Source organism: Ursus americanus, chromosome 31, assembly GCF_024610735.1.
Source record: "Ursus americanus isolate L20-20 chromosome 31, mUrsAme1.1.p, whole genome shotgun sequence".
In the NCBI taxonomy this organism is placed as follows: Eukaryota; Metazoa; Chordata; class Mammalia; order Carnivora; family Ursidae; genus Ursus; species Ursus americanus.
This window is the reverse complement of record NC_142157.1, coordinates 27452368-27480101: the sequence shown is the minus strand read 5'-3', so window position 1 is coordinate 27480101 and position 27734 is coordinate 27452368. Positions and strand designations below refer to the sequence as shown.

General features: G+C 42.7%; 1 protein-coding gene across 6 annotated transcripts in view; it reads left to right on the top strand.

The window, feature by feature from the left end:
- The window catches only part of CELF2 (CUGBP Elav-like family member 2), a 505360-nt gene that overhangs the window by 113030 nt on the left and 364596 nt on the right, over positions 1-27734 (top strand). For all 6 annotated transcript variants that reach the window (XM_087857734.1, XM_087857733.1, XM_087857725.1 and 3 more), the window contains exon 2: positions 2986-3021. In XM_087857734.1, coding sequence (XP_087713860.1) covers positions 2986-3021 — 36 coding nt within the window. The remainder of the gene's footprint in view (positions 1-2985; positions 3022-27734) is intronic.

The window sequence follows — 27734 nt, the reverse complement described above, 5'->3', positions numbered from 1 at the left end:
CTCGAAATCATGGGGCTACGTGCTGCCATGAAATCATCCGGTTTTTAGGTAACATCATTTAACCTGTGTTCATCCATTCATGAAAGTTCACTAAAAATTACTTTTCCTATGAAGTTACGTCTGTCATTCTCATGTAAATTTTTGAGTACCCAGTTGCGTAAAACATAAACTTCCCCAGTGGGTACGTCCTATGTGGAGAGCAGAACTTTCCTTCGCAGCCTTTTCGCTCTAAAAGAAGGCCAGCACTTTGAGCGCGTGGGTCCACTGTGCGGAGTCCTGCATCGTCTTTTGTGCATAAATCACACCCATAATTTACCACCTGTTTCCAGTTTATTCTTGAAGAGGAATAAGAACTTAAAGACCCGTGTGACAGTGACGTCTTTCATCCCCCAATATTTATGGTTGTCTTGCCCTTAGTCCTAATTCAAGGTCAGTTTTTCTTAAGCTACTTGTTATTTTTACTCTTTCCAAAGAATACTACTTGGTTTTCAAAGAAATGAGAACTCTTCCACAGTCAGCTTTCATTGGTTTTATATCTTGTTTAATTAGATTTGAAAATAAGAATGAGTCTCCCTAACATAAATCGGTTGGGGAACAAGCACAGCATACTGTCATTCAGCATGCACACTTAGGTGCCAGGAGCCAGAGCGAGATGGGCATGCTGGACAGGGCCCAGTCGCCATGTTTTTCCCTTGGAGTGAACAATATTGCTCAACCCAGTAAGGTTTTGAAACAGAAGTCAACTATGGATACTTCAATTCTATTGTTCTACTGCAGAGGTTCTCCACTGAGGGCAGTTTTGCCCCAGGGGACCCTTTAGCATTGTCTAGAGATATTGTATTTGTTACAATGTGGGGGGGGATACATACTGCTGGCATCTAGTGGGTAGAGGCCTGTGCTACTGCTAAACATCTTACAATGACAAAGGAGTAACTGGCCCCAAATGCCATTAGAGTGTGAGGCTGAGAAATGCTGCTCTACTGTGTGATTTAAGTGGATATATTATAATGTATGTCCAACATTTTTAAAAAAGATACCGGGGGGACTCATAATATTAAAGTACATATAATCTGGAAAGCAAAAGTAAAGAGTTAAAATATTAGAAAGAAGGAAAGATAATGTACCTTGACCCTGGGACTCTGCTCTTCCTATGAGCAAGCTCTAAACATAGATCTAACCCTCCAGGGCAACAAGAAGGTCAGAAAAGTTCATTAATTCATTCCTTGCAAATCGAACAAATATTTATTGAGTACTCACGTATGTTGGCCTCAAGTTACAAAATAATAAATACTAAAATAGAATTTAAAAGATGCTTGCTGCGATCGATGTTATAAAGGAAGACTAAAGGGAGGGGTGCCTCTTAGCTGGAGTACCCACAGTTCTGATTCTGTTTGGAAAGAGAAATTTCTCATGCAGGCAGGGAATTCTTAGAAGAGATGAATACATTAAAGCATTCAACAGTGTCGCAGACAAAACTTTCAACTGTGGTTTTTGCTAAAAGAATGGAAGCTTTCTCTCAAAAACTAATTCTGTGGCAATAAAAGCTGGACGTTTCATATTATCTGGTTATTGGGGCTCCTGAGTGGCTCAGTCAGTTGAGCATCTGACTTGTGATTTCAGCTCAGGTCATGATCTCGTGGGTCATGGGATCGAGCCCCACATCTGCTTGAGATTCTCTCTCTCTCCCTCTCCCACTGCCCTCCCCCCGATTGTGCTCACACACTCTCTCTAAAATAAATAAATAAATAAATAAATAAATAAATAAATAAATAAATAAATCTTTTAAAAAATATTATCTGGTTATTTAGGAAAGGATATTTCTATAGGAGCCCAACTTAAGTCACTCATTTATAAATCATTTGTTAATTTAAGGGTGTTATGCCTCTACAGGAACCAGATAGTAGGTAGGAGAGAGTTCTGGAGGCTGGGAGGGCCAGAGAAAATTCCTGGAGGAGGAAGTCCTTTATTTGGATGGTCAAGATGAGTAAAGACAATGTGAGTTTAAGGGAGAGATTCCTAACCCAGGGTTGACATGGTAGTTGTAGGAGGTCCACGAACCATCTACAATTATGAGCCATATTTTGGTGCCCATGTACGAGTGTATTATTATTTTACGCTATGTAAGGGGTTTGTATCATTAATGAGATACTTAAAGGGATGATATGACCTGAAGAAGATTATGGACCACTGTTCCTAAGAATTGTACCTTTAATCCCCCAACACAAAGTTGAGCCCACCTCTACTTTTAAAGTGTCTCATCATTAAGCCTCCATTTCCACCTCTTATTCCTTGCTTTCTGTCATTTCCACGAACACATCTCTGATTGAAAGATAGGATATTGCAATTAGGAAAATGTTAGTTTTGAAATCTGTGTCTGGTCGTTCTTATTAGTACACTATAAAGCTTTCAATTAGTGACTTGTCTTTTGTGCCATTTGAATTATCATAGCATGTGCCTTCAAAAATCCCACCTGGTAGGACACTATAATGAAGAAATAAAAAACAGCAATTTGCTACTGAAAGAATTGGATTTTGTGCTGTACGTGTTCTTTCATAAACCTCAGGTGACAGAGATCATCAACACAAAGACATATTCTTAAACTTGTTTCTAAATGATTCTTAGAAAAAGAAATACAGGTGCTTTGTTTAACTGGAAAAATACCTAAAAGGTGGTTGGGGATTTTTTTTCCTTCCTATTTTCTTTCTGTATGTTGTACATTTTCAAATTTTAATGTTTTAAACAGAAAGCAGAGGCGGACATTTTGCATGTGTGTAAAACTGCATTGAAAATAACATTGAAAGGTTTATGGGAATTAATGAGAAATGTGATTAGTTGATTGTAAATTTCTGAACAGGTGCATATATAGTATCTTCTTCACACATATGAAATTACAGTCCTTGGTGCGTTGTGTTATGGTTTTAGTAAACAAATTTTTATAATTTACCAAAATAAGCTAATCATACATATCTTCTTTTTCTCCTCCAGAGACACAACCACCGAGTTAGCGGGGAGTCTACCAAGGTGAGCAGGCTGGTTTTGCTTATTCTGGGCATGATTTCTGATGCACCTCGAAAGAAGTGCTGTATCTTCTTGGAGAGGCCTTTGTAATGTTCTCTTCCCCACATCAGATTTTAAGACTTCATATTTCACGATGTAAATGCCAAAAGTTGTGTATGAGTCCCATATAAGAGATGTAACCAAGAAGAAATGAGAGAAATGTCCGTGTATGACTTAGAGAAATCATTCTCATTTTTTTAAAGTTATGTCATGCATTTGGAGATATATATGAGCTATATTCTCTGCAGAAATCATAAACATGTTGCTTCCTTTATTATATTCATGGAAATTAGCAAAATGAATTGCATTTTTCTTCAGTGTATCTACTGTGATTGCATGCAAGGACTTACAGAGTTATGAAAGAATTCTGAGCTTCCATGAAAGAGCTTACATCATAGTTTCGATGATAATATAAGTACTCTTGTATTTCTTATTGTCATTGAAATACTTAGTAATATCTCATCAGGAAAAGAAATCAATATATACATTGATCAGTGTGCTTTATATATTTTTGATATTTTATGTCAACATATGAAATAAGATATGATTAATAGGATGCGTATTATAGACAACTAGCTATCAAAAATGATTACCACTATTTATTAGAAGAGAGGAAAAAAAGAAAAAAGGCAGTGACAGCATTTTAAGAGGTATTTTAGTGGGCATTGTAGGCAGCACCAGCATCTTTCCTTAGTTTTTAAAGGTTCTCCATAACCACTTATGAATGAGTGAATAGGGCATAGGGTATTGCCTGCGAACTGTTGGAAATGAAAATGATGAGAATCTCAAGAAAAGAAAAAGAAGAGCCAGCAGAATGTGATAATGAACAGCACTAGGGAATAGGGAGAAAGTACATATCGTCACCATCTGCTTAAGGAGATAAGCACATTTGGTTGGTTTTTTTTTATGTAAAGAAAATCTTTGCTTATAGGATCATGATTAATATTGCCAAAAAAAAAAAAAACTGTTTACTGTGATCCAAATATTTAAATTACTCTATGTCTTAATCCTTTGGATATCATCCCAAAAAAACTTTTCAAGTCCGTGCCGGTTTACAGGGTTCGAAGTGAACGTGTGTTCTGGTGTGTGTGTCCCCAATGGCTTTGTTTGTCCTTGTGCTTTCGCTCTGGAGGAAGTTCGCTGTGAAGACCTAAGTGTTTGTCATTTTCAGAAAGAGAGAAAGAGGCTTGTGGATCTGCTCATGTTTGTGGTGAGGAAGTTAATCCCCAAATAATGGAATGCAGAATGACTTTCAAACTTTTCTAGAGCGGCTAAGGGGCAGACCACCCTCGTATTGTCAGATGAAACCCACATGGTGCTATAATCACGCAGATAAAAATTACTCAGATGTCTGAGAGACCTGGTGTGTACCTTGAATTCTATTAAGTAGTGTTCTATTGTGAATACCAAGAGGCAATGCCTGCATTCACTGCGAACGATCTTCCATTGTAGCTGGTTTGTTACTCGAGGGAGGATCTGATGTCTTCTGCAGTTCGGTGGGAGGTATTTTGGTAATGAGCCTACCTAGTTTTTTTTTTTTCCCCCATGGGTTGTTGCTATTCTAAAGTTGTATCATGTTGAAAATAAACATGACAACAATCCCATCCTAACTGCAATTCACAGTCATTGTAACGCATGGCAGTTAGGGTGTGAGAAATACTATGTCAGTTCTTTCTCAATTATACTTCTTCTCATGTGGTCTCAGGTATCCTTTTACTTTCTCCAGGGCAGTTTGGGACATATCCATTGACAGTTATTTCCTTCCCTCTCATTAACATGAAATAATGTTAATCATTGATGACGGATCCTTCTGTTGGCGACAGACTATTTCTTTCGCTAGCACTCGTTTGTTTGTACAGACTTGTAGAATTCAATCAGTCATTTAGCTTCCAGTCCTTTTGCATATTTCTCCAGCCTGTCGCTGGCAAAGTGCAAATGAGCCCCGAAAACCCTTGGTGCTATTAGAACAAGGCACCTGTAGTTAGTCTGTTCGTTTGTCGGCTAATGATGAGTGGAACATGACCCTTTGTGTTTTTTATCCTTTGAGTCATAAAATCGTGCTTATGCTTTGACATCTAGGAAAAATGGAAAATGCAGGCAACTGCTAACTAGTGATATGTGGCTGGGAAGGAAGACAGTGGCATTTAAAGCAGTTTTATAGTTTGGTTTTCATTGGCTTTGACTGTCTTGAAATTTCCTGAAAGGCCATTTCCAAATATTGCACGGGGGTGGAGTATTTCAACTTTAATTGCTTTACATGGCATTAATTTAAAGTAGCTGGCCGCTGGTTGATAATATTCTGTGAAAATGTACAAATCATGTAGCAGTGGATCGTGTCTTGGTAGTTAAAAATGCTTTGAAGTTGAAATGAGATATGTGCCCAAGGTCCTTGAACAGGTACCAGGTTTGTTTTTCGTTACTAATGATAACCTAAATGTGTTTTTGAATTCTTGCCATTGCTGAAATTAAAGCCCGGTAATCATATGTCACCAGAAAAAAATAGATTATATGAGCAACATGCATTAAGCATTGTAATTATATTATAAATATTAAAACCAATGATCTTGTTGGGATTAAAACAAATATTTAAACTGGCTACATGTAGTATTCATGCTGCCCTCTTTGTCTTGAAGTGTCCCGGAAATGGGATGCATGTTTCTAGTTCTTGAACTGTGAAAATGATCATTTTCAATCTCACAGGTGACGCCCCACCTTTATTTTGCTGTAGCAAAGGACACCTTAGCAATCTGAACAGTTGGTTATTTTTTGTTTTTTTTTCCCATTACAAGCATGTCTTTCAAGATCTTTTTTTAATGGTGAAGGGTGTTTAGTTTAGGTAGGTGTCTTTTAATTAAATTATGGTAAAACCCCCCAACTATTCAAATGGAAAGGAGGCATTAAATTAGTTCTGGTCAGCTGGGGTTTTAATATAAATGATGCTTATACAGAGCTAGCACTTGACTTTGGATAACAGAGTAAAGGTATAAACAAGTTTCATATTAATGGAGGTTTTAGCATAATCATGTACTAGTAGTGGCTATTTTTTAAAAAGGGAGAGCATTTTAATTCTTTGCCGACATAGCCCACTTTCCTAGTATAAACTCAACAGTATGGAAAATAAAGCCATGGAATAGACCCTAGTAGAAACAGCTGAAGTTCTACAGTGATTGTTATAGCACAACACCCAGAAGTCAGGATGCTCTTCGAGGCTCATTGATAAACGAAGCTTAAGATAATTAAGTATGTAACTCAGAGTCCATGTTTTACGAGATTTTAGCTATTGGAGGCAGGTGAAAGTTGTGACAGAAAAACTTGGACTTTTTTCTTATATTTTAATCCAACAACTTGATCTTTTTTCTGTGCCTTCTGTGAGGGGATTAGGGAACATAAGTATTAAATATATTGTAACTGAGCCCCCGATTTCTGGAGTGCCAACCTATGCCATCGGATTGTTGTTTGAGATCTTCTACCAAGAAGATAGAACTGCTTGTTTATGGGACTATCAGACATAAAAGTCATTATATTACAGTTTCACCTATGGAATTTTGATCTTCAATTGTTGATCTTTATAAACTATCAACAAAATGAAAAGGCAACCTATGGGATAGGAACAAATATTTGCAAATCATATTAGAGGGCTTAATATCCAGCATATATAAAGAATGCACACAAATCAATAGCAGAAATACAAACAATCCAATTAAAATCTGGGCAGAGGACCTGAGTAGATGTTTTTCCAAAGTAGACACACAGATGGCCAGCATATACACGAAAAGGTGCTCAACACCACTAATCATCAGGGAAATGCAAATCAAGACCACAATGAGATATCTCCTCATACCTCTTGGAATGGCTATCATCAAAAAGACCAGGGATAACAAATGTCGGTGAGCATGTGGAGAAAAGAGAACCCTTGCGAACTCTAGGTGGGAACGTAAACTGATGTAGCCACTGCGGAAAACAGTATGGAGTTTCCCCTAAAAATTAAAGATAGAACTACCATATGATTCAGGAATCTCATTTCTGAGTATAAATGAAAACAGTATCTCAGAAAGATACCTACACCCCAATGTTCAGTGTAGCTTTATTCAAAATAAGCAAGATACGGAAACAACCTGAATGTCTGTCAACAGATGAATGGATAAAGAAGATGTGTCTATATACATCCGTACATACATACACACACTAGAATATTATTCATCCATGAGAAAGAAGACGTTCTGCCATTTGCAACATGAATGGATGTGGAAGACATTATGTGAAGTGAAATAGGCCAGACAGAGAAAGACGAATACTGCGTGCTATCCCTTACTGGTGAACTCTAAAAAAACAAAACAAACAATTGAATAAACAAAACAATCAAACTCATAGAACCAGAGTAGAAAATTGTTTTCTAGGGGCTGGGTAGTGAGGAAAGTAGGGGAAAAAATGTTGGTATTTCCAGGCCAACCTCTTACTAAGTCATCTGAAGCTGATGAACATTTCCTGTCTTTTTATAATCCCTAAGAAAGAATAATTCCCCCAACTTCCCTGGGACCCAAGTCTGGTGCAATTTAACATTTACAAAATCTATCATTTATTCATTAATTCAGCAAAGGTACATCAAGTACTATGTGCCAAGGATTGTTGTAGGCTCTTTGGTAGAAAACAAACAGAACATTGTCTCTTCCCCTGAGTAGTTTAGTCTGGTGTAGCAGGCACAGCTCATCAGAGTGCTGGGTGGAAAGTGTTTAATGCCATAAGATAGATAAGACAACTTAGATAAGCAAACAAAAGGCACTAAGGGCTTCCAGCAACAAGATGAGCCACTTCTGATTGGAGGAAACAAGGACTGCATTGTGAATCATCCTGAGCATGACTTGAGAAGATGGGTCAGGATGAAGCATGTGGCAGTGGAGAGGGCTGTGCACTCCACACAGAGGGAAAGTCATCACAGAGGCCCAGGGATGGTATGCAGGGAACAGGAAGTGGTACCATATTGTTGGATAGTGTGCAGAGGTGTGAAGAGGAGCTTAGGGGATGACTGGTTGATGTGAAGAGTTTGGACTCAGCCTGAGGAGCAGTTGTTCTCTTTGATACTGTTCATCCAGAGAATGTTTTAAACTGTTTTTAAAGAGCAACCTGTGCAAATTAATAGAATGGATTTAGGGAAAGAAAAGGAGTTAAAATTCTCCACATAGGATGCCATTATGCCCCCAGACCTTACAATCCCCAGAGTCCTCCCTCTCAGATTCACTCCCTAACTAGCAATAAAAAAGAAGCCACACATCTTAGATGCCATTTCTTCTATGAAGCTTCTGTGTCCTGAAAGGTTTTATGCTTTTTCTGTTAATTTCCAAAGCCCCTGGTGCTAACTCCTTTCCTAACATTTGTGTTACCTGACACTGCAATTTAATGGGGGACTTTTACACCTTCTCCACTAAGTAGAAACCACATTGAGACCCCATTATTATTCGATATTTATCCTCACTGCCTAGCAGTGCCTGAACATGTTAGGCCGAGAAAAGAATGTTTATATAAGTCTTTGACCAACTGAGTGAATAGATGTTTGAATGAAAGTTTGAATTAGAAAGTATCTTAGCTATAACAAAATACCATAGCATAGACTGATGGCTTGAACAACGTTTACTTTTCAAGTTCTGGAAGCTGTGAGGTCCAAGATTACGGTGCTGGCCAATTCAGTACTCAGTTCTGGGTGAGGACCTGACCCCTGGTTTGCAGATGGCTGCCTTCTTGCCATATCCTCTTGTGGCTGGGAGTGGGGGGAGAGGGAAAGCTCTCTGGTGTCTCTTCTAAGGGTTCTAATCCCACCATGTGAACCCCACCCTAAATCTAATTACCTCCCAAAGGCCCCTCCTCCTGATTCCATCACATTAGGGGTTAGGGCTTCAACATACAGATTTGGGGATATGGGAGCACAAACTTTCAGTCTATAGTAGGAAAGGAGGGAAGAAGCACTGAAGAAGCTTTCTCTCAGAGAACCAGTGGTAGACCAGATGTATAATTTCTGCTTTCTCTCACCCTTCCCATGCTGCTCACTGCTTTATATACTTGGTACCCAGAAACATTCATCTTAATGGCAGGAAAGTTATTAACCTAAATTTGACTGTTACTAGGCTGTCTGGAGCTGTTGCTGTTGAGTATGTGTTAGCTTCAGGGTTAGAAGATTGGGCTTTCAACATGCTTGAATCTTGTGTCTGCTGTCTCTTAATCATGTGACCTTGAGCACGTTAGTTAATATCTGTCACAGTTTTTCATTTGTAGTTTTGGAAAAATTATGATACCTGTCTCAAAGTGTCAGTGTGAGAAAATAAAGCACATAATAAGTTTAGCTCAGTGTCTGGCATGCAGTAAATAATCAATACGTGGTAGCTATTATAGTGGTCCATTCAAAGAATGGATTTATGCTAATTATTTTCACCAACATTTGAGCACTGTCCATATTTAAAACGAGGTCCCTTTTGTATTGTAAAAAGCAGCCTACTGAAGTGAGTTGGCACATTTGCTCTGGAGCCAGACTCCAGCACGTGTCCACATCACAGTTTGGCCTCTCACTAGTTCTGTGATCTTGAATGAGTGTCTTCACTTCTCTGCGCCTCATGTTCTCTCTCTGTAAAGTAGGCATGATCATAAGACCAATTCTTCTGAGAATAAAATGAAGTGATACATGTAGAGTGCTCAACACAGTGTTTACTTTGTTATTATAAAGACATTAGAGTTCAGTGCTGCTTAAAATTTGAGGCGGGAAATGAAGGAATAGCAAGCCAGAGGCCATACACACCTCTAATTCATATGTTAATTATTCAGGTGGGTTTTTGCCTTGCTATGAATGATCATTGAAAAATAATAAAGCAAAATGCCCCAAACACTGAATAAAAAATTCCCTTGACCTTGCTCTCCTGCATGGAAATAATGATTACCCAAAGAGAGCGTATAAGCAGATACTGCCCATCCAACGTGGGCAGCTATCTCAGAAACATGACTTTCATTACATCTCTAAATTACCTAAATCAAAACATTTCATTCTTTATAGATGTATATGAGTCCATAGTGACTGAATTAAATTGCACTTGTTTTATAATACAGTGTTCTGATGTGTAACAGACTATCAAAGGACGATCTTTACAAGGGAAACTTTAGAATATTGTTAAGTTACTCACTGCATGACCTATTTAAACAGCTCAGATTCTTTTTGTTGTAGACTGCATAATTAAATTTTAAATGGAACATGATAAAGAAATTATACTGGTGATCTCCAGAGATTTTGATACCCTATTTGGCTCTTTATAAGAGTATAGCAAAGGCATACTTTAAAATTTAATAAAGGCCTGCCCTAATTTTTTTCCTTTTAGATTTTCCTTATCTGCTCTGTAATTCAAAGCTATGTTATATTATCCACAAGTGTTACCTGAAATAAATGATCAAAATACAAATTCTTAAAAGTGCGTTTATCCCAATTTGAGAATTCCATTATCTGCACACGAGAGCATTTGTGTATCGATTGAACTCCTTTAAGATAAAACCTGCCGTTTCCTGAATTTGTCACCATAGAGAATTGGGACTTCATTCATTCTGTTTGTGGAAGCATCCATATCTTCCGAGCTTCTAGAGCAAAGGAGTAGAAAATGGCTTCCATGGAAGGTATAATTTTGCAATTAGAATTTCTTATTTGCTATGTCAGAGTTGCATTTCTTGCGATTGAAGGGAAAACACACACGTACACACACACACACACACACACACACACACACACAAATCCTGCAGGAAGGCGAGCCAGGGCAGAATAAGGAGAATTCCTGGCTCCGGCATTCAAAGAGCTCTTGCAGCGTCTTGGATAAATAATTTTGTTTCTACTCTTCCACTGTTCATTTTCTTTTGTATTTAAAGGGACACTGCCAAGATAAAATTATGTGTTAAATACGATTTTCTCCTATTTACTTAACACCACTTTGTCGTAGAAAGTGTACTCGTGGGGAGACAAAGCTGTTGTGGCTTTCCTGACGACTTTCCGATTTTGCTGTCCCTGAGCTTTGACAAAAAAAAAAAAAACAGGTGGGAGAGTTTCTCTCTCTCTTCAGAGCTGGTTTGGTTTTTATACCTTTGGAAACACTTGCTCCACTGATGTTTGGAATTTTCAAACTACCAGTATTATATAAATTAATAAAATTCACTTTTATGTATACATACTTATTTTTAAACCTCATGAATCTTTCTTTTCCGATTAGGTTTTGTCAATGTTCCTGTTACAAATTTCCCTTTTCCTTCTTCCTGGCAAAAATACAGATTTCCTTTTGGGCCCAAACCACTCAAGCATCCTCTGTTGTTTTCATTTTTCAAATAAGCAACATTAAACTCACATAACACTATATAAAACTAAACTGGAGCAGTGAGACAAGCCAACAGAGAAAAGAAATTCACCATTTAGCCAGACTATTCATCCTTAACCCTCTACTTGTGCTTTTTTGGGGGGATGGGAGGATGTAACTTTAAGGACTAATGCTGAGTAACATAAGGCATTCTAAACAGAAATCCAAATTGGGAGCATGAGTATCCAGTGACTAAGTGGAACTTCTGCTTTACCACCATAATACAACATTCGAGACCCTTCCTCACTCAGATTGAGACCAATGGAACTAGCATCTACAAGAGTGACATCTGGTGGCTCATAACTCATTATAGTGCACCACGTTCCCCTTCCAGGGTAAAGGGACATCATTCCCAAATTAGGCTTTAAGTGAAAAAGGTTTCTGTGGATTGTTCACAATTAAAAAAAAAATTTAATGAATGATGAAGATGATTATTGACATAATAAATGGTGAAATTTTAAAATGTCTCTGTTGGTATTAAGAGGATCATTATTACTATCTGAGTCATTGACTACCCATATGAACAAGGAAGTAAGGCCCTATGGAGGTTACAAGGTATGATGATCCCTGCCTTTGAGAACCAAAAGATGCTAAAGGTGGAAATATGAATTATAATAGGAGAAAGTATGCTCTTCTGTAGATCCCAGTCCTTAGCAGAGTCTATCACATGAGAAGTTGGGAACATTTTTATTGAATACATGAAGTACTATGTAAACTGGCCAAATATTTAAGTTCAGAAGGGAGAAAGAACACTTTTGTATGACAATCAAAAAACATCATGATGGAGGATATAGATCTTCTGGGAAACGAAACAGCAGTAACAAAGCAAAGAGCAAGAAATACGGAGTGTCCTGAAATGGAGATTCAGCCAGGTGGTTTCAACCAGATGGTTTGTTGAGAAAATAGTAAAATTGGGGACTAGAGAAGCAGGTAGAAGCCAACTTACAAGCTTTAAAATGGCTGGAAGAGTTTTCCTTTTGGTTTGCTTTGTTTTCAGTAGGCCGTTGGAGGCATTTGAGCGGATACATATATGATTCAGAGTGTGTTTGTAAGGTGATGTGATGGTGCCCTGCAAAATGTGTTGTAGCGGGAAGAGCTCCACCAGCCCACGAACTCTCTGAGGACTAAGACCATGTCCCTTTTGCTCACCTTTTTGTCCTTGAACCCCTAACACAGTGCCTACAGCACATAGTAGGGACTCAAATATGCGTCAAATGAATTAATGAGTAAATGGGAGATGAGTTTTCTAAATAGCTCAAATGAGGATAATAAATGCATGAGCTAGACTGGGTTCCATAGAAAGAAAAAAGCAATGGTTGATTACAGAAAATATTGGCAAAAACAAATCAATATGACTTGCTTAAACTTGGGCAATGAAGGAGCGAGCAGTCCAAATGATTATCAGATTTCCAGTCTGGGAATGTCATAGTATCACCCACAAAGCCCAGGGAGGTCTGGAGGAAGAGTTTGCTGGGAAATGTGGGGTTACAAAGAGGGTTGTTTTATATTGAGTTCGAGATCAGGCCAGATATCTAGATGAATGTTTCTGGTGGTCTTGGGAGTAGTTTGCATGAAAGTCCGTTGTCATTTTGTATACACAAATGGGTTTTGCAGTTGTCTTTCGTAGTGGCGTCCATTGCCAAGTTAGGCAAGAGGCAAGTTTGATAGGGAGTCCTCGAGGACAAGTTATGTTGAAGCAGAGATGAGTGTAATACTTAAGTGGTTTCTAGTTCATTCTGGCAATTTCTCAGGAGAATAAAGCAAGGAGTTCTCTGAGGTGCCTTACATATTCGACTATGCTTTCCTTTTACACACCCACCTTAATCACCATCTTGTTCCTAATGTTCACTGTGAAAATTTGGTACGTGACACTGTCAGAGGGGTTCTCTTGGCAACAGAGTGGAATGTGCCGCCTGCTCTCATTTGGCCTTGGCCTGGTACTGCTTGGCTAATTCCATCATGACTGGAGTTTTATCTTTTCTGGGTTCTTGCCTGAAGCTCTGGCAGCTGACAATGTTCAGTTGAGAAAGTTCGATCCAAGTTCAACTTCCATGATGCAAGTGTTTCTCTTTTTTAATATCACGGTGACTTGAAACCCCAAAGTAGTGCAACGTTTTAGCTGTTTATTTCATAACCTCATTGTAGCATTGCCTAAATATTATAAATTACGATTTCCTGTAAAAGAGCAGAGATTAGTTTGGGGATGCTTCGGGACAACTTTCGGTATAACAGTTAAGGGAAAATCGGTCCCAAAGAGGCTACCTGGTGGCTTAGAGCCCAGGCGTTGTTGAACTGTGTAGATTTTAAGTTTTGCTTGTCAGTATGTGTGTCCATTCAAACATCGTATGGGGATGCTTGTGTAGATTAAAAAATTATGTTCCTGTTCTAGCTACTGTAAAGGACAGGGCTGTAGTCCCTCTTATCCATGGTTTCCCTTTCCATGGTTTTCCGTACTGTAGTCAACCACACGCAGAGCAGATGAGCTTCCTTCTGACGTCATCAGAAGGGCAGCTGGAGCCTCCTGGTGTCCTACTGCCGACGCCATTCACCTCACGTCAGCTCATCACATAGGTACTTTATCATCTCACATCATCACGGAAAGAGGACGGGTGAGTACAGTAGATTACAATTTTTTGAGGGCCCACATCTACGTAACTTTTATTAGGGTATCTTGTTATAATTATTCTATTTTATTGCTAGCTACTGTTGTTCATCTCTTACTGTGCCTGACGTATGAATGAAACTTCATCACAGGTGTGTTTGTGCAGGAAAAAAACACAGTGGATATAGGGTTCAGTGCTATTCAAGGTTTCAGGCACCCACTGGGGATCTTGGAATGTGTCTCCTAGGATAAGGGGGGACGACTGCGTTACTTTAGAATTGGGAAGTGAGATGCCCGTGAAAGAACCAAGGTCTGGAGTGCGCAGTGAGGTCAGAGCGGGCGCCATGACTTCTCAGCCCAGTGACTGCAGAGCGTGCTGACACACTTCACTCTTCTCTCTTCATCTCCACCTCCGGCTGGGTTCTCTCCCTTCTCTGATACATGCGTGCAGGGTAGCCGACTTCCAGAAAGTAGAAAGATGCAGTAAAACCTTTAGAAGGAGCAAGGGTGAAGAAATGGTTACTCTCACTCAATACAAAAATAAATTCTCCACAAATAAATGTTTTTCCTTAAAAAAAAAAAAAGTTTCCTCAGTGGAACAATAATCCTATTTTAATGTAAAAATTGCCCTGAGATCACAAAGTACTCTGCACAAGAATTGTGAAAATATCCTTGTGTTACATGAACGCTCTCCCCAGCCTGTTGGTTTTTTGTGTATTGAATGATAGGACTTTAGAGCTAGAGGGAGCTCATTCTGTGTCAGTTCCTTGTTTAACAGATGGATAGACTGAGCATCAGAGAGTCAAAAGGAAGTCCTCACGACCACACAATTCGCACTTGCTGGACAAGCTATTTACTTGGTGTGGATGGAGTCTAGTTATCATTAGGGCTTGTTTGCGGGACCATAGGCCTAGAAACCCCTTTACTTTCTGGGTGTCTGGACCTCCCCCCCCCCCCACTTCTCTGGTAACTTCTGTCCCACGCCCCTATCTGGCCCTGGGGACAAAAATTTCATTTTCAGTGTTACCATTTATACCGTGTTCTGTCATGTTGTACGACAGTGCTTCTCCCATCTGAGTGCACATGTAAATCACTGGAGGGTTTGATTGAAATGCATGTTGTGACCAGGGCGCTCATGGTGAGATGGGACATTCTGCATTTCTAGTGAGTTCCCCTGGGAGTTCTGAGGATTCCTGTCCTCGGACCCCCTTGTTAGCAGCAAGGGACCACAGAACCACCAGCCACATCTTGTTTGAAAGAAGAAACAGTCACTGTCCGAATTCTAACCCAAGCCTTCAGGAATTGATGCTTTTATTCATACTATTCTGCCTTACCTCTGGTTGGCTTGTCACTATTCACTTTTCGAGAAGACGCTACAAAGCATTTTGGAAACCGCTGCTGCAGGAGTAATTTCTTTTCAAGCTCTGAGTAACCATAAAACCACTGTAGAAGGCTGTGGATTGAAAAGAACTAAATAAAGGCAGTGTTCTATTATCAAGCCTGTACGAGTTTAGGGTACAATATCAATCAAGATCTGATTTTCAGTTCTGGGTTTATGATGAGGAAGCTATCATCAGAGGAGAGACCAGAAGTTTGGCTATTAGAAAGTTTTTATTTTGCAAATATGAAGTCTCATTTATGCCAAGTAATTGAGTTCCCCTCTGTACAGCGACTGTAGACTGTGTAAGTCTAGGTGGCATGATAGCATGAAAATATATATCCATATTCACATTCAGGAATCTGCCTCACCTCTATAGTCAGTTCACGGGCTATGGAGCTGATTTCTGGCAACTGACATTTATTGACTGCGCAGATGTTAAAATTGTCTTTGTTTTATTCATTCCATATGAAGCTGCAACGTATTATAGAAGTAATACTGCTTCTCTCTACCTCCATTCCTATTCATCCTGTCCCCTTTATGGAAGTAAACTGAGGTGTCTTGAATATAGCGATCTAATTTGCAATGACTCAAGAAGGGGAGAGAGAGAGAGAGACAGGTAACACTGAATATTCAGAATTCAATAATGAAAAATAATCACTTTCGTGAAAAGCCAGCTGTTCTTTGTTTTCTAATAGGCATGGGATGTTGATAAAAAATAGCATTCGAGTAAAGTTTACCAAGTAGAATTGGTTTGGTTCAGGGTCTAATGCTATTTTGTAAAATAGGAAATGGTTTTTTTAGCTTTCACAAAAAGCTGAGCAGTACAGCCAGTCCAAAGACCCAAATGCCAAAGGATTATCTTTAAATTTAGAGAATGAAAAATGCCAGTCACATGATAATTCTTTTAGAGAATATGCCTGTGTTTTCTGCGTCCTTCAAATTTCACTTGAATGAATACTTTATGGATTTTCGTGACACTTAGGGACATGTTAAAAATACCATTGCAGACCTACCAGGCAGCTTACATTTAGATGATTCTCAATTTGAATTAGTTTAGCATTCTGCTATTTTCCCACTTGGAAAAAAAATATAGGAGTTTCATGACAATTTGGTAACTTTTCTGTGTCTTCCCAATGAGTTTGTCAGGTCAATGAGTTTCCCCCAAAGCTAATCCTGAGTCAAAGATCAGAGTCCAAGGACATGAGGGAGTAGGGAAGTGATGGAGGAAGGGAGGACAGCCAGAAAACAATACTCTCATGAGGGGGTTACTGCCTGGACAACGGGGACCCAAACACACCAGGCACCTGTGGGACACTGTCCCACTGAGAGGTAAGCCAGCTGGGCTATCGTCCATATGGCTTATCCTTCGGTGGTTGATGTCACTCCAGGAGCATCATTCTTGGGTACTTCATCTTCCACGTGCTCAGGCCAAGCACTTCCAAGTCCAGGAAAATGGCTCTTTTACTCCCTGAAAAACAGAAAGAGGCAGAAATTCTAGGGAAGGATCTGCAGGTGACCCTCAGGGCAAACTAAGGGCATTAAAGCAAGGCATGGACAGTATCTTATCAGTGCATCACTGTTACATTCCCAGCACTTGTTACAGTGCCTGGAACCTAGCAGATGCTTAATAAATATTTATTCAGTGAACGAAAGAAGGAAGAGGAGGAGAGGAGTGAAAAAAATGAATGACTCAGATAGGTTTAGAAAAGCCAGCACTGGGGGCGCCTGGGTGGCTCAGTCGTTAAGCGTCTGCCTTCGGCTCAAGGCGTGATCCCGGCGTTCTGGGATCGAGCCCACATCCCCCTGCTTGTGTTCCCTCTCTCGCTGGCTGTCTCTCTTTCTCAAATGAATAAATAAAATCTTTAAGAAAAAAAAAGAAAGAAAAGCCAGCATTGGCTACGCGTTAGCCCACAATATTGCTACATCAAAGATTACAGAGAGGTTTTTTGTTCCTTGTTTTTTTAAGATTTTATTTATTTTTTTGAGAGAGATTGAGAGAGCGAGGATGAGCGGGGGGAAGGGGCAGAGGGAGAGGGAGAAAATCCCAAGTGGACTCCACACTGAGCCTAATGTGGGACTTGAACCCAGAACCCTGAGATCACAACCTGAACTGAAATCAAGAGTCACAATGCTTAACCCACTGAGCCACCCCGGCATCCCAGAGAGAGTTTTTTTTAATGGTGTTTTACTTTGACTTAGGTCCCGAAGCTATTATCTAAATGTTATGCTTGCCAGATTTATTATGCATGTGGAGATGGACAAAGGAAAGACAGGGTAAGCGTGAGAGTGCATAGCTCTGCGTATCAACCACCCCAACTCCAGGGGCCAGCACTAGAGGTCTTCCACCTTGAACACCCACAGTTACATTATATCCACTTAATCCTTCAAAAGGTTAACAGCGTGTTCATCTTTGATTATTTACTATGTATGAATTTCTCACATTCCAGTCAGTTTCTAGTTTTTAGTAAATTGTTGAAGAGCTAGCTGTGTGGATTATCCATGCTAAACAGGGAGAGAAACAGGGAGAGACTGGCTTCTTGATTGTGGGAAGAAAGGCTGGGACAGCAAACATCTAGCATCTAGACAACAATGGAAACTTTGCTTTGCTTACCTGGGTGTTTGCAGATAGCAAGATGTTCAGTACAACACAAATGGCTTTGTTTACATTCTACTGACATATCTGAATGAAGAGTACAACATTCAGTAAATCACACAGATGTTTCAAATACATGACACTAAGCGTAGGAATATCTAGAAATAGCGTGTATTGCTTGCAATTATTATTCTGATAGTTCTCAATATTTGGGTAGATTGTTATCACCTGAGAGTGTTTCTGTTTAACCAAGCATGGATGTGAATGTGTTTACGTGGGTATGCGGTATGTACGTATGTTGGGAGAAGGGTTTCAGGGGGAGACTCCTTCCAAAAATGAGTGGTTTTGTTGTTGGGTTTTTTTGTTTGTTTGTTTTTTGGGGTTTTTTTGGCTGATTTGCTGGTTTGATCACGTGTAACTTTTGAGGCACTCACGATTGTCCCTTGATCCAGTGAATGTGTAAAAAACCTCAGAGGGCCATTTCTTTTTTTTTTTTTTTTTTTAAAGATTTTATTTATTTATTCGACAGAGAGAGAGACAGCCAGCGAGAGAGGGAACACAAGCAGGGGGAGTGGGAGAGGAAGAAGCAGGCTCATAGAGGAAGAGCCTGACGTGGGGCTCGATCCCAGAACGCCGGGATCACGCCCTGAGCCGAAGGCAGACGCTTAACCTCTGTGCCACCCAGGCGCCCCTGAGGGCCATTTCTCTACCAGGCAACGCTCTCTCACTGTGACAGCTGTGTTAACTTTGTATCGATAGTCCATGCCTGCTCTTCTGTCCCTTTTTCTGGGGCATGAGTGATGTTGCTGTAGACAGATCACACCAGAAGAAAAAGAGGCACGTGGGAAAGCAGTATCAAGCATGCAGAGTTTGACAGTACTAGCAAAGAGTTAATCCGTTAGAAATACTTATTCCTTGCCAGAAACAGAAACACAAGCAAAAACAGTTTGGCAATGATTGCCTTTTTTTTTTCTTTCCTGAGCTGTGGAGAAATGTGCCTCAAAGACACTAAGGCCCACATGGACCCCGAGTACTGAAGTGTTTCCATGTCTCCGGACCTGCAACTGCCTCTCTCTCTCTCTCTCTCTCTGGGCCTCCCATGGTCCTGGAATTGGGTGGCAGGCCGGTTACAGAGTGCTGTGGGAATTCAACCCATAAACACTTGCTTTCTTCCAGCAGGACTCCTAGGTCCTGACAATTTCCTCATCCTGATTTATGGATTTAATTTTTGGTTGGCAATGGTGGTAGTTGTAAAGTAAATTTACCCCAGAAAAAAAAAAAGAATATTTTGGGAATTCATTAATGCTAACACTGCACTTGGATGCTAGACTCCCTTTCCATCTGCCCAAAACAGCTACATAAAACAAGCAAGTGACACCGAGCAAGCGACAACTAATTATCTCCTCCATTTATTCTGTTGGGATGGTGGGAATTGAACATTATTTTCTTCTTAATAGTTAACCTTGGCAATCAAAAGTCAAATGACCTTCACCAACACCACATTTGTCCTCATGTTCGAATTTCAGCAATGCATTTCTCTATCTCCATTTTGACTTAAGTTTCAGATTAAAAAAAAAAAATGTCTTGGATGTGTTTCTTCCCTACTCTTAAACCTGCTTTTGTGCAACAAATTACCCCAAAACTTAGCAGCTTCAAGCAATAAAGATATTGTTATCTCAGTTTCTCTGGGTCAGGAATCTAGGCATGGCTTAGCTGTGGACTTGTGTTTCAAGATCTGTCACAAAGCTGCGACTGAGGTTTTTGGCCGGGGCTATAATCTCATATGAAAACTCAACTGGGGAAAGACCCGTTTTTCAGGTCATTCATATGGTTGTTGGAAGGATTCAGTTCCCTGTGGGCTATTAGAATGAGGCTCCACTGCCTGGTTTTCTGTTGACTGGGGCCTCCCCCACTTCCCTGCTCTGTGGGCCTCTCCATAGGTAAGATGGCTTCTACTGTCGTCAGACATGAGATATGGCCAGGAAGATGGAAGTCACAGTCTTTTTATGACCTAATCTCATCAGCGACATCCTATCACTGTTACTGTATTCCCTTCATTATAAATGAGTCATAAGATCCAGCCCATACTCAAAAGAGGGATTGTACAAGGACATGAATACCAGGAAGGAAGGATCACTGGGGACTGTTATAGCAGCTGCTTACACAAATATGATTCCAAATTGCAACCTGATGGAGAGTGGTTTTTTTTTTTTTTTTAATTTTTTTGCTGTAGTTTAAATGTTGTCTTCTAAGACAAACTCAATTATTTGTGGTGATGTGGATTAATACCTTGATGGTGAAGAAGAAAGAAATCATAGGGCCAAGAAAAATATGATCGTTAATTATTTCTTCAGTAATTGAAAATTGTCCTACCATAGCTAAGAAGGAGCCACGGTTGAAGCCAAGGGTAGGCTCAGGGCTCTAGGGGATGATGAGATAGGTATCACTATGGAAGGACTCCCCGTGAGAGGCAGAACTCCCCCATGGCACTGAAGGAGGAGTTGGTTGAGTTCTGAAAGAAGAAGGAGCAGTGGATCTGGGACCTAGATAGAAGGTGGGAACAGAAACTTAAGTGTGTACTCACTAGAATGAGCAGATTCTGATAGGGAACAATGGGGTCCCTAATATAGGACTGGATTTGGGGGGAAAATGGGATGCTCTAGGATTCTAGAGCCCTAGGCAAAACACTGTTCTCAACAAACTAGTTCTGTCACCTACCCCAGAGGGCTCCTGAGTGGGTTGACTTTGTAACTTGACCAAAGCAGTGTGGGCTGGCCATGGCCCAAAGGGGAGTGTTTGGCCAGCACAGGAGTAAGAAAGCCCAGACTATACTCCCTATGAAATGATATAGCCAGTATGCGTTGGGCACACATGGCCTCATCAGTTTTAGGTAGTTGGTCTGCAGAATGAGAGCTTTGCCCCTCCTTCCGCTAACAGAACGTTACAGAGTTTGCCAGTGACTCATGTACAGCTAAATCCAATCCCACGTATAGGCACTTCCGCACACGTGTTGTTCAGCCTCTCGGCAGTATTTGATATCGTTGACCATTTCCTTCTTCTTGGAATGCTTCTTTCCTAAGTGTGGATATAAATGTAATTTCAGAAGGCATTAGCAAACAGATGACCTTTGAAGCTTGGGAGCATATTTGACCAGGGAAGGTATTTTGCATGTGAAGGGCAGAGAGCCTGGACTAGCACCTCTGTAATTACATGCACTAGGGAACAGGGGGATAGGGGTATCCAGCACAAGTACTGACCTAACAGGTAAGAAGGTAACCAGATTGGAGTGGGTTCAGAAGGCAGTTGGAAGTGAGCAAGTCTAGAAAATTCACTGAAGAAGCTCAGCATCAAAGGGGACAAGAGAGAGGCAGTGGTTGCTGGTGGGAAATGATAGGCTTTGAGGCAGGATGTTTCTTAAAGACAGGAAAGACATACACATGCCTAAATGCATAGAAGGAATCAGTAGAGAGGGTGGGGAAAAGGGGTACAGTCCTTGAGAAGGCAAGAGGGTGTGGCTCCCAGAGCCCAGGTAGAGGATCTGTGGAAGAGGAGAGAGTCCACACTTCCATTTAAACAGGACGGAAGAAAGAAGAGGTACAGGTGGATTCAGATCAATCAGTGGGACTGGTGGCATCAGGGGATCTCCTGGACATTCCACCCAAGAATAGACTGGAACAGTAGGCCAGTGGCCCAGGAGCAGGGGATGCTGTTGATGAGCTTGCCACAGGGCAGGAAGGACGAGGTGAGGGTGGGGACAACTCACTTCATTTCCCCTCCTTCCTGCTTTGCCGCCTGCTCTTGGGCAGTGGACCAGGTGCTGTGTACAGCAGGACAGACAGGAGAAGAGGAATGGGAAGAGAGGAAGAGCTCCCTGCATGTCCAGGAACAGAGCAGTGCAAGCCAGAAGAGTCTGGGAAGGCTTCATGGAGGAGGTGGGCCTCAGCCCGGGACCTGGGAGGATGGTCAGGACTTAAGTGTTCAAGGGAGGGAGGAAAGAAGGTAAGGCAGGCTCAGAACCTGCTCCCTGCCAGGGCCTGGCACGCGTTCCCCTGTTTCACCACGGCTGGAATTTCGGCAGAGCGGTGCCAAGACTTACTTGCGGGCTCATGGCTGGCGAGGCAGGAGCCAGCCCTCGACTGGAGGCCTGTGTCGCCTCCACTTCGTACCACGCTGCGTCTCGAGGGCTGCAGGCAAGTCAAGAGCCACATGGGCTTGCAGTAGCCGGGCTTGCCAGGACTGTTCTGCCATTGGCAGCGTTTGTGCCTCGCTGCCGGAGCAGGGTTGGTGAGCCTGGGACTGGTGCTCGGGCTCGGTGCAGGTGCTGAGAGCTCGGGGGACGGGGGGTGCTCTGTGCAGAGGAGTGGCCAGCGGTGATCGTGGTGGTCCCCGAACCTGAACCCCACGGGGCCGTCGCTGCCGCACACCTGACATCTGGGGGCGGGGAGGCGACGCAAGGGCCCGGGGCAGCGTCAGCAGCAGCCCCAGGACGGAAGCCCGGGAAGGTGGCGGTTAACTGTGTTGACAAATTTCTGACGGGGCTCTTACAGTGTGTTAATGTGCTCGCTGGAACAATGTGTCTCCATCTTCCACTTTTCCCCCCTGCTGGTGTGATTGAGAAAACCATCGCGACCGCAAGTGCAAGATTTATACAAATAGCGTAGCAGGGGATTGGGGTAGGAGCAGGGGGCCCCCTTTGGGAGGAATTTACCTTTTAAAACTGGAGGGGGAACAGGTGCTCTGGAAATGGCTTGTAACTGCACGAGGGTGGGGATGGCATTCCTGAAGGGAAAGGTTACTTAGATTAACAACACTCCACTGAAAATGATGACATCCTGGCTCTGTCATTAAAACAGGTGGCTGTCATTATGGCCGCTCACTCATAATGGGAAGATAATACTGGCTGAGAGAGATTTATGTAGGCCCCAGAAAGATGAAATTGCACATAAAGGAGGAAACAAGGCATAAAGAGGGCCAATTTGGGGAATTTCTCTCCCCCACAGGGCCACACGTGATACTCATTAATGCTATAGCGTGCGTGTCACCTATGCAGAGGGTTACATCACCCACCGGGCTGTCATTTGTTCGGGTTTATTCAAGTATCATTTGGAGAAGATTTTTTCCCCCTCTTTGGATGTTTTCCTTCTGTTTAAGAGAGTAGTAAGTATAAAAATTTACTGTGTACAGCAAAACTCACTCCTGTCCTTTTCCTACAAATAACGTTAGCTGCCCCCTGGACAGTGAGGAACAGAGAGTCATTCTACACATAATGGTGAGGTCATGAAGAGGTCCCCGTGCTGTGTGGGGTTACTGATGGGTGCAGGTGCCGTATGCCTCTTTTCTTAAACATGAGGTTTAAAAAAATGGTAAGGTCTAAAATAATTTTTTTTAAGATTGTATTTATTTGAGAGAGAAAGAGTGCACATAGCAGGGGTGAGCAGAGGGAGAAGCAGGCTCCCCACTGAGCAGGGAGCCCGACATGAGACTCGATCTCAGGACCCTGGGATCATGACCTGAGCCGAAGGCAGACGCTTAGCTGACTGAGCCACCCAGGTGCCCCCCCATTTTTTTTTAATTTAATAAACACTTACATGGTACTAATGCTTGCCAGGCACTGTTCTAAGCATCTTTTAAATATTAACCCATTTACTACAGTAATTCTTATAAGGACTATTACTATGCCCACTTAGAGATGGAAAATAGAGAGATGGACCCCCCTAGGTCCCACAGCTTATAAGAGGTAGAGCTGGGGTCCCAGCCCTGCAAACTTACTGCAGAGGCTCCTAACCACGACGAGACACTGACTGCACACAGTGTCCTTACTTTCAGTTTTAGGGGGCATTTAAGCTACTCGCCGGCCCATCTTGGAGTCTCCCGTCTGATGAGAACATATTTTTAAAATCTCAGCATGTTGGATGTTGTTCTATAAAAGGTCGGGAAGATACCAGAATGGCACTTGAGCACTAGCTGACAGTGGTGTTTTCCATTTCACGGGGCCTCTCTGAAACGTGCAGCACGAGTCACAGGCAGACCTTCAGAACCCCGCTCCCCGTGCTGTGTGCACAGTCGGGGGAGGTAAGGTAACCTTTTAAATCCATTAGAAGTGCACGCGCTCTCTCTCAGACATGAAAGATCAACACAAAGTTCGAGATACGCTTACGCACCTACTATAACCAGCCCCTTACCTGCTGCACAAAGCCCTGCTTTTCGACACACAGTTGGAAGGATCTGTCTTCAGTGATCCCAAGCACATTTTTCCTGGAGATTTAGAGCTGATAGGGCACAGATGGGAAGCAGGGTAATTTACCCTTTTCCTCTCCTCCCCGTTCACCGGTTGACATAGGACATGAACAGCTCTTTTGCCTTACAAGGCCTAGCCAGATTGCCAAGTAATTACCTTGATTTATGAGGGCAGGAGTAGAAGGTAGCGTGAAACATAATTGTTAGCTGAGGATGCTCGGATTACCACTCCCGTAATTTGTAAATTATTTCATGTTGTGTTAAATACCTAACAGGCATATTGAAGAGGGGAACAGTATCTTATTACCTTTGTGTCCTTGATGCCTAGCTTTCCGTGTTTGTGGAACAAAGCAATTAATGAATAAGTGAGCCCCTAGCACCGAGGTACCTAGGATCTCTACCCAGGTACCTAGCACCTAGGTATCTAGCATCTAGAGTACTCCCTGCTAGACCTTCAACTATCAGCGTCCAAGGTCACAAGTAGTATAGTAGGACAAAAATCCTCATCTGCACCACAAATGCATAAGAGAAATATGTCATTTTAGAAGAGAGAGGAAGTGCTTTTGCTTCGGGGAAATAAGAAGGTCTTCATGAAGAGGGTAGCCGAGAAAGCTGGTAGAGGACAGGTGGGATTCCAAGAGCACGAGGCAGGAATGTGCAGAAGACTCACAGGTCACGTGCCGTGCGGGGTTAGGTGTGTAGAGGTTACACAGGGAACAATGGAGCTGGAGACAGATTCTGATGTATTGGGGTGTTGACTGCACGCTGGGGCACGCGGGCCTGTCCACCAGGCAGTGAGGAGTGGTTGAGGAGTTCAAAGCAAGAGTCACGGCTCATCTTTGGCAAGCTTGAGCTCACAAGTGTCCATAGTGAGGGGTGGATCTGGGAGAGGAGCAACCGGTTGGGAGACTGTCAAAATCATCCAGAGGGAGGGAAACGGGAGGGGCGTTGGCATGGCAGTGGGAATGGAAAGAGAAGATGTCTCAGAATAATTTATAGGAATCGCAGTCATTTGGACAAGAGCAAAAAACAAAGGGGGATTGAGGTACAACTACAGATCCTACCCTGGGGACCAGTGGTTGGGGAAATTGGGGGGTCGAGAGGAAGAAGGGCATGGGAGGGGCTGTGGAGCTGAGTCTGTGGGATAGGAAATAGGGAACCCTAGATGTGCTCAGTTGGAGAAAGGAGGAGGACTCAGATCCCTGAGGGAAAGTAAGTGAGGTGAGGTACGCACAAATGGCTTCTACCCAAGTGACCAAGAATGTCAGTGGATAATATTTGGTGAGCACAGGGCAGCCAAGAATGGGAAGTCGTATTTCCTCTGGTGTCCAGAATCTTCAGACCCTGCTCTACAGGTCAGTGAGTCTGTGTGGACAGTGCGGCTGACAGGGCCTGCACAGCCTCGGGGCACGTCCACGAAGACTTCAGGTTAAGTCTGGGGGGGCCCTCAGGCCTACTGATCCCTCCTGCCTGCAGTTTGCTGGGTTGTTGGACTTCAGCAGTCCTCTGACTGGTTTCCCAGCTTCTGCCCCAGAAATCCTTCATGGATTCCCAGCCCAGCAATAAGAACTTTAGTATGAAAACCCGAACGTGCCACACCTCCCCTCAGACCCACCAGACTGAAAGCCCCAGGCCTCATCTGCATTTCCGAGCCCAGGAAGCCCTGCCTCTTCCTCTCTTGCTCCCCACCTTGGTCTCTCTGCCCCTTGTTCCTCTGCCCCCAGCTTCGAGGGCTTTGCAACTCAATGATCTTCCCTTGGATCAACGTCTGTCTCCCATCCTCACCTCTGTGCAGGGTTTTGCTAAACTGTCACCTTCCCTGTGAGGCTTCCCATGATGTCCCTATTTAAAGCCACCACTCCCAGCCTGACCCTGCTCCCGACATCCCTTCCACTCTGTGCCCCCTGCAGTCTGGAGATGACCGACAGTGTGGATTGTGGGGCCATACTGCCTGCGGGGGAGGGAATTCTTGGCTCTTCCGTTTCCCAGATGCATGACCTGTGGTGGTTATATCAACCTCTTGAGGCCTCAGTGGAGGCCTCCTCCAAACACTGGAGACTGATATTTTGCTCTCTCAACCCATCCAAGGCCGCATCCAGTTTCACCCCAGCCAATACATAGGTAAGAACATTAGTATCCATGCAACCTTGGAAGGGTCTCCATACATGCAATCGTATCCTTTGCCATGAGAACAGTAGTTTAGCCTGGTAAGGCATTGGACTTTGCTGTCTGACTCTAACTAGCCGTGGCAATGCAATTCCTTCTCTCAGGGGCCTCTGGACACTGACCCATTTCTCACAGCACATTTCGATGTGCAATAGAAAGGGCCCTTTGGTTTAAGACAGTTCTGGCACTTTGATGATCTGGCCCACTGACTTCCCAAGCGCCACGTCCCGGTGTCCAGTGTTCCCCAGTGGTTCAGGGAAACAGTGAACCTGCCTGTTCATTCATCCATTCGTGGGCCGCCTCAGGCCATAGGTCAGTTAGTGGGCCGGAGACCCTCTTTGACAATACCACAGAGCCCTAGTACCTCGATTTGTTCTCCGTGGTTAGGGGGACAGACCTGTGTTCAGGGTGGAAGCAGAGCTCAGATCTGGGATTCCCTTGGTGAGTATATACTGCATCCTACCTCATTCATGAAGTGCCACGAAATTGATACATATCAAAGGGTAATTTCAAGCATACCCCTGTGCGACAATCCAGCCCGGTGGCAGAACCATTACTCATGCCCCCTAAAGCCCTTCTAAACGTAATATTTTGCCAGAGAACACCAGCCCCTCCCATTCGTTTTCCATGAGACCCTGAGAGGTAGCCCAAAACCTAGAAGGCACTGAGGCATTCTCTCAAACTAGAAGAATTTCCCGTGCTCCTCTTCTTCTTTGCCCACCCCAGCGTAAGGCTGCAGACCCCGACCTTGCGCGGAGCCATCTGACATAGGCTAACTGCGCCATGCTCTGGGCCTCGCCAGCTGGGGTGAACCAGAAGAAGCTTCTGTTTGCTCCCATCCTCTATCTGACTCTACACAAAGGCGCACAGGACATGCGGTAGAAACTAGTAGATGCTGGTTACCGACTCAGTCCTGGTCACACAGGCTAACGCTGAGAAGGGATTAGGGTTGGGATGGATCTAGGATCCTGGCCCACTTCCACGGTGGTGCCCACTTCTCTCAAGTAAACTAGGGGGTGGGCCTCTGCCTTTTACCAGAAACCACGTCAGACCACATAACGAGAGAGTGGGTGCGTTCACACATATGGGAGGACTTCGGGGAACCATAGCCTGGTGCACCTTCTTTGACTACAGCCCTACAAGTCCATATTCTTGGGCAGCCCTGCAATAGAGCTTGCTGTCCCCTGGAGCCCTTGCTATGCTTTTCTTCTCTAGCACCAGGAAGGGAGTCTCTGGGAGTTTGCATCTTGCCATTAAATCTCTTTCTTATCCAGAGTAGAAGCAGAAAATGCCCTTGAAGGTTAGGCCTGGAGCACTGTGCCCTTGAATGTT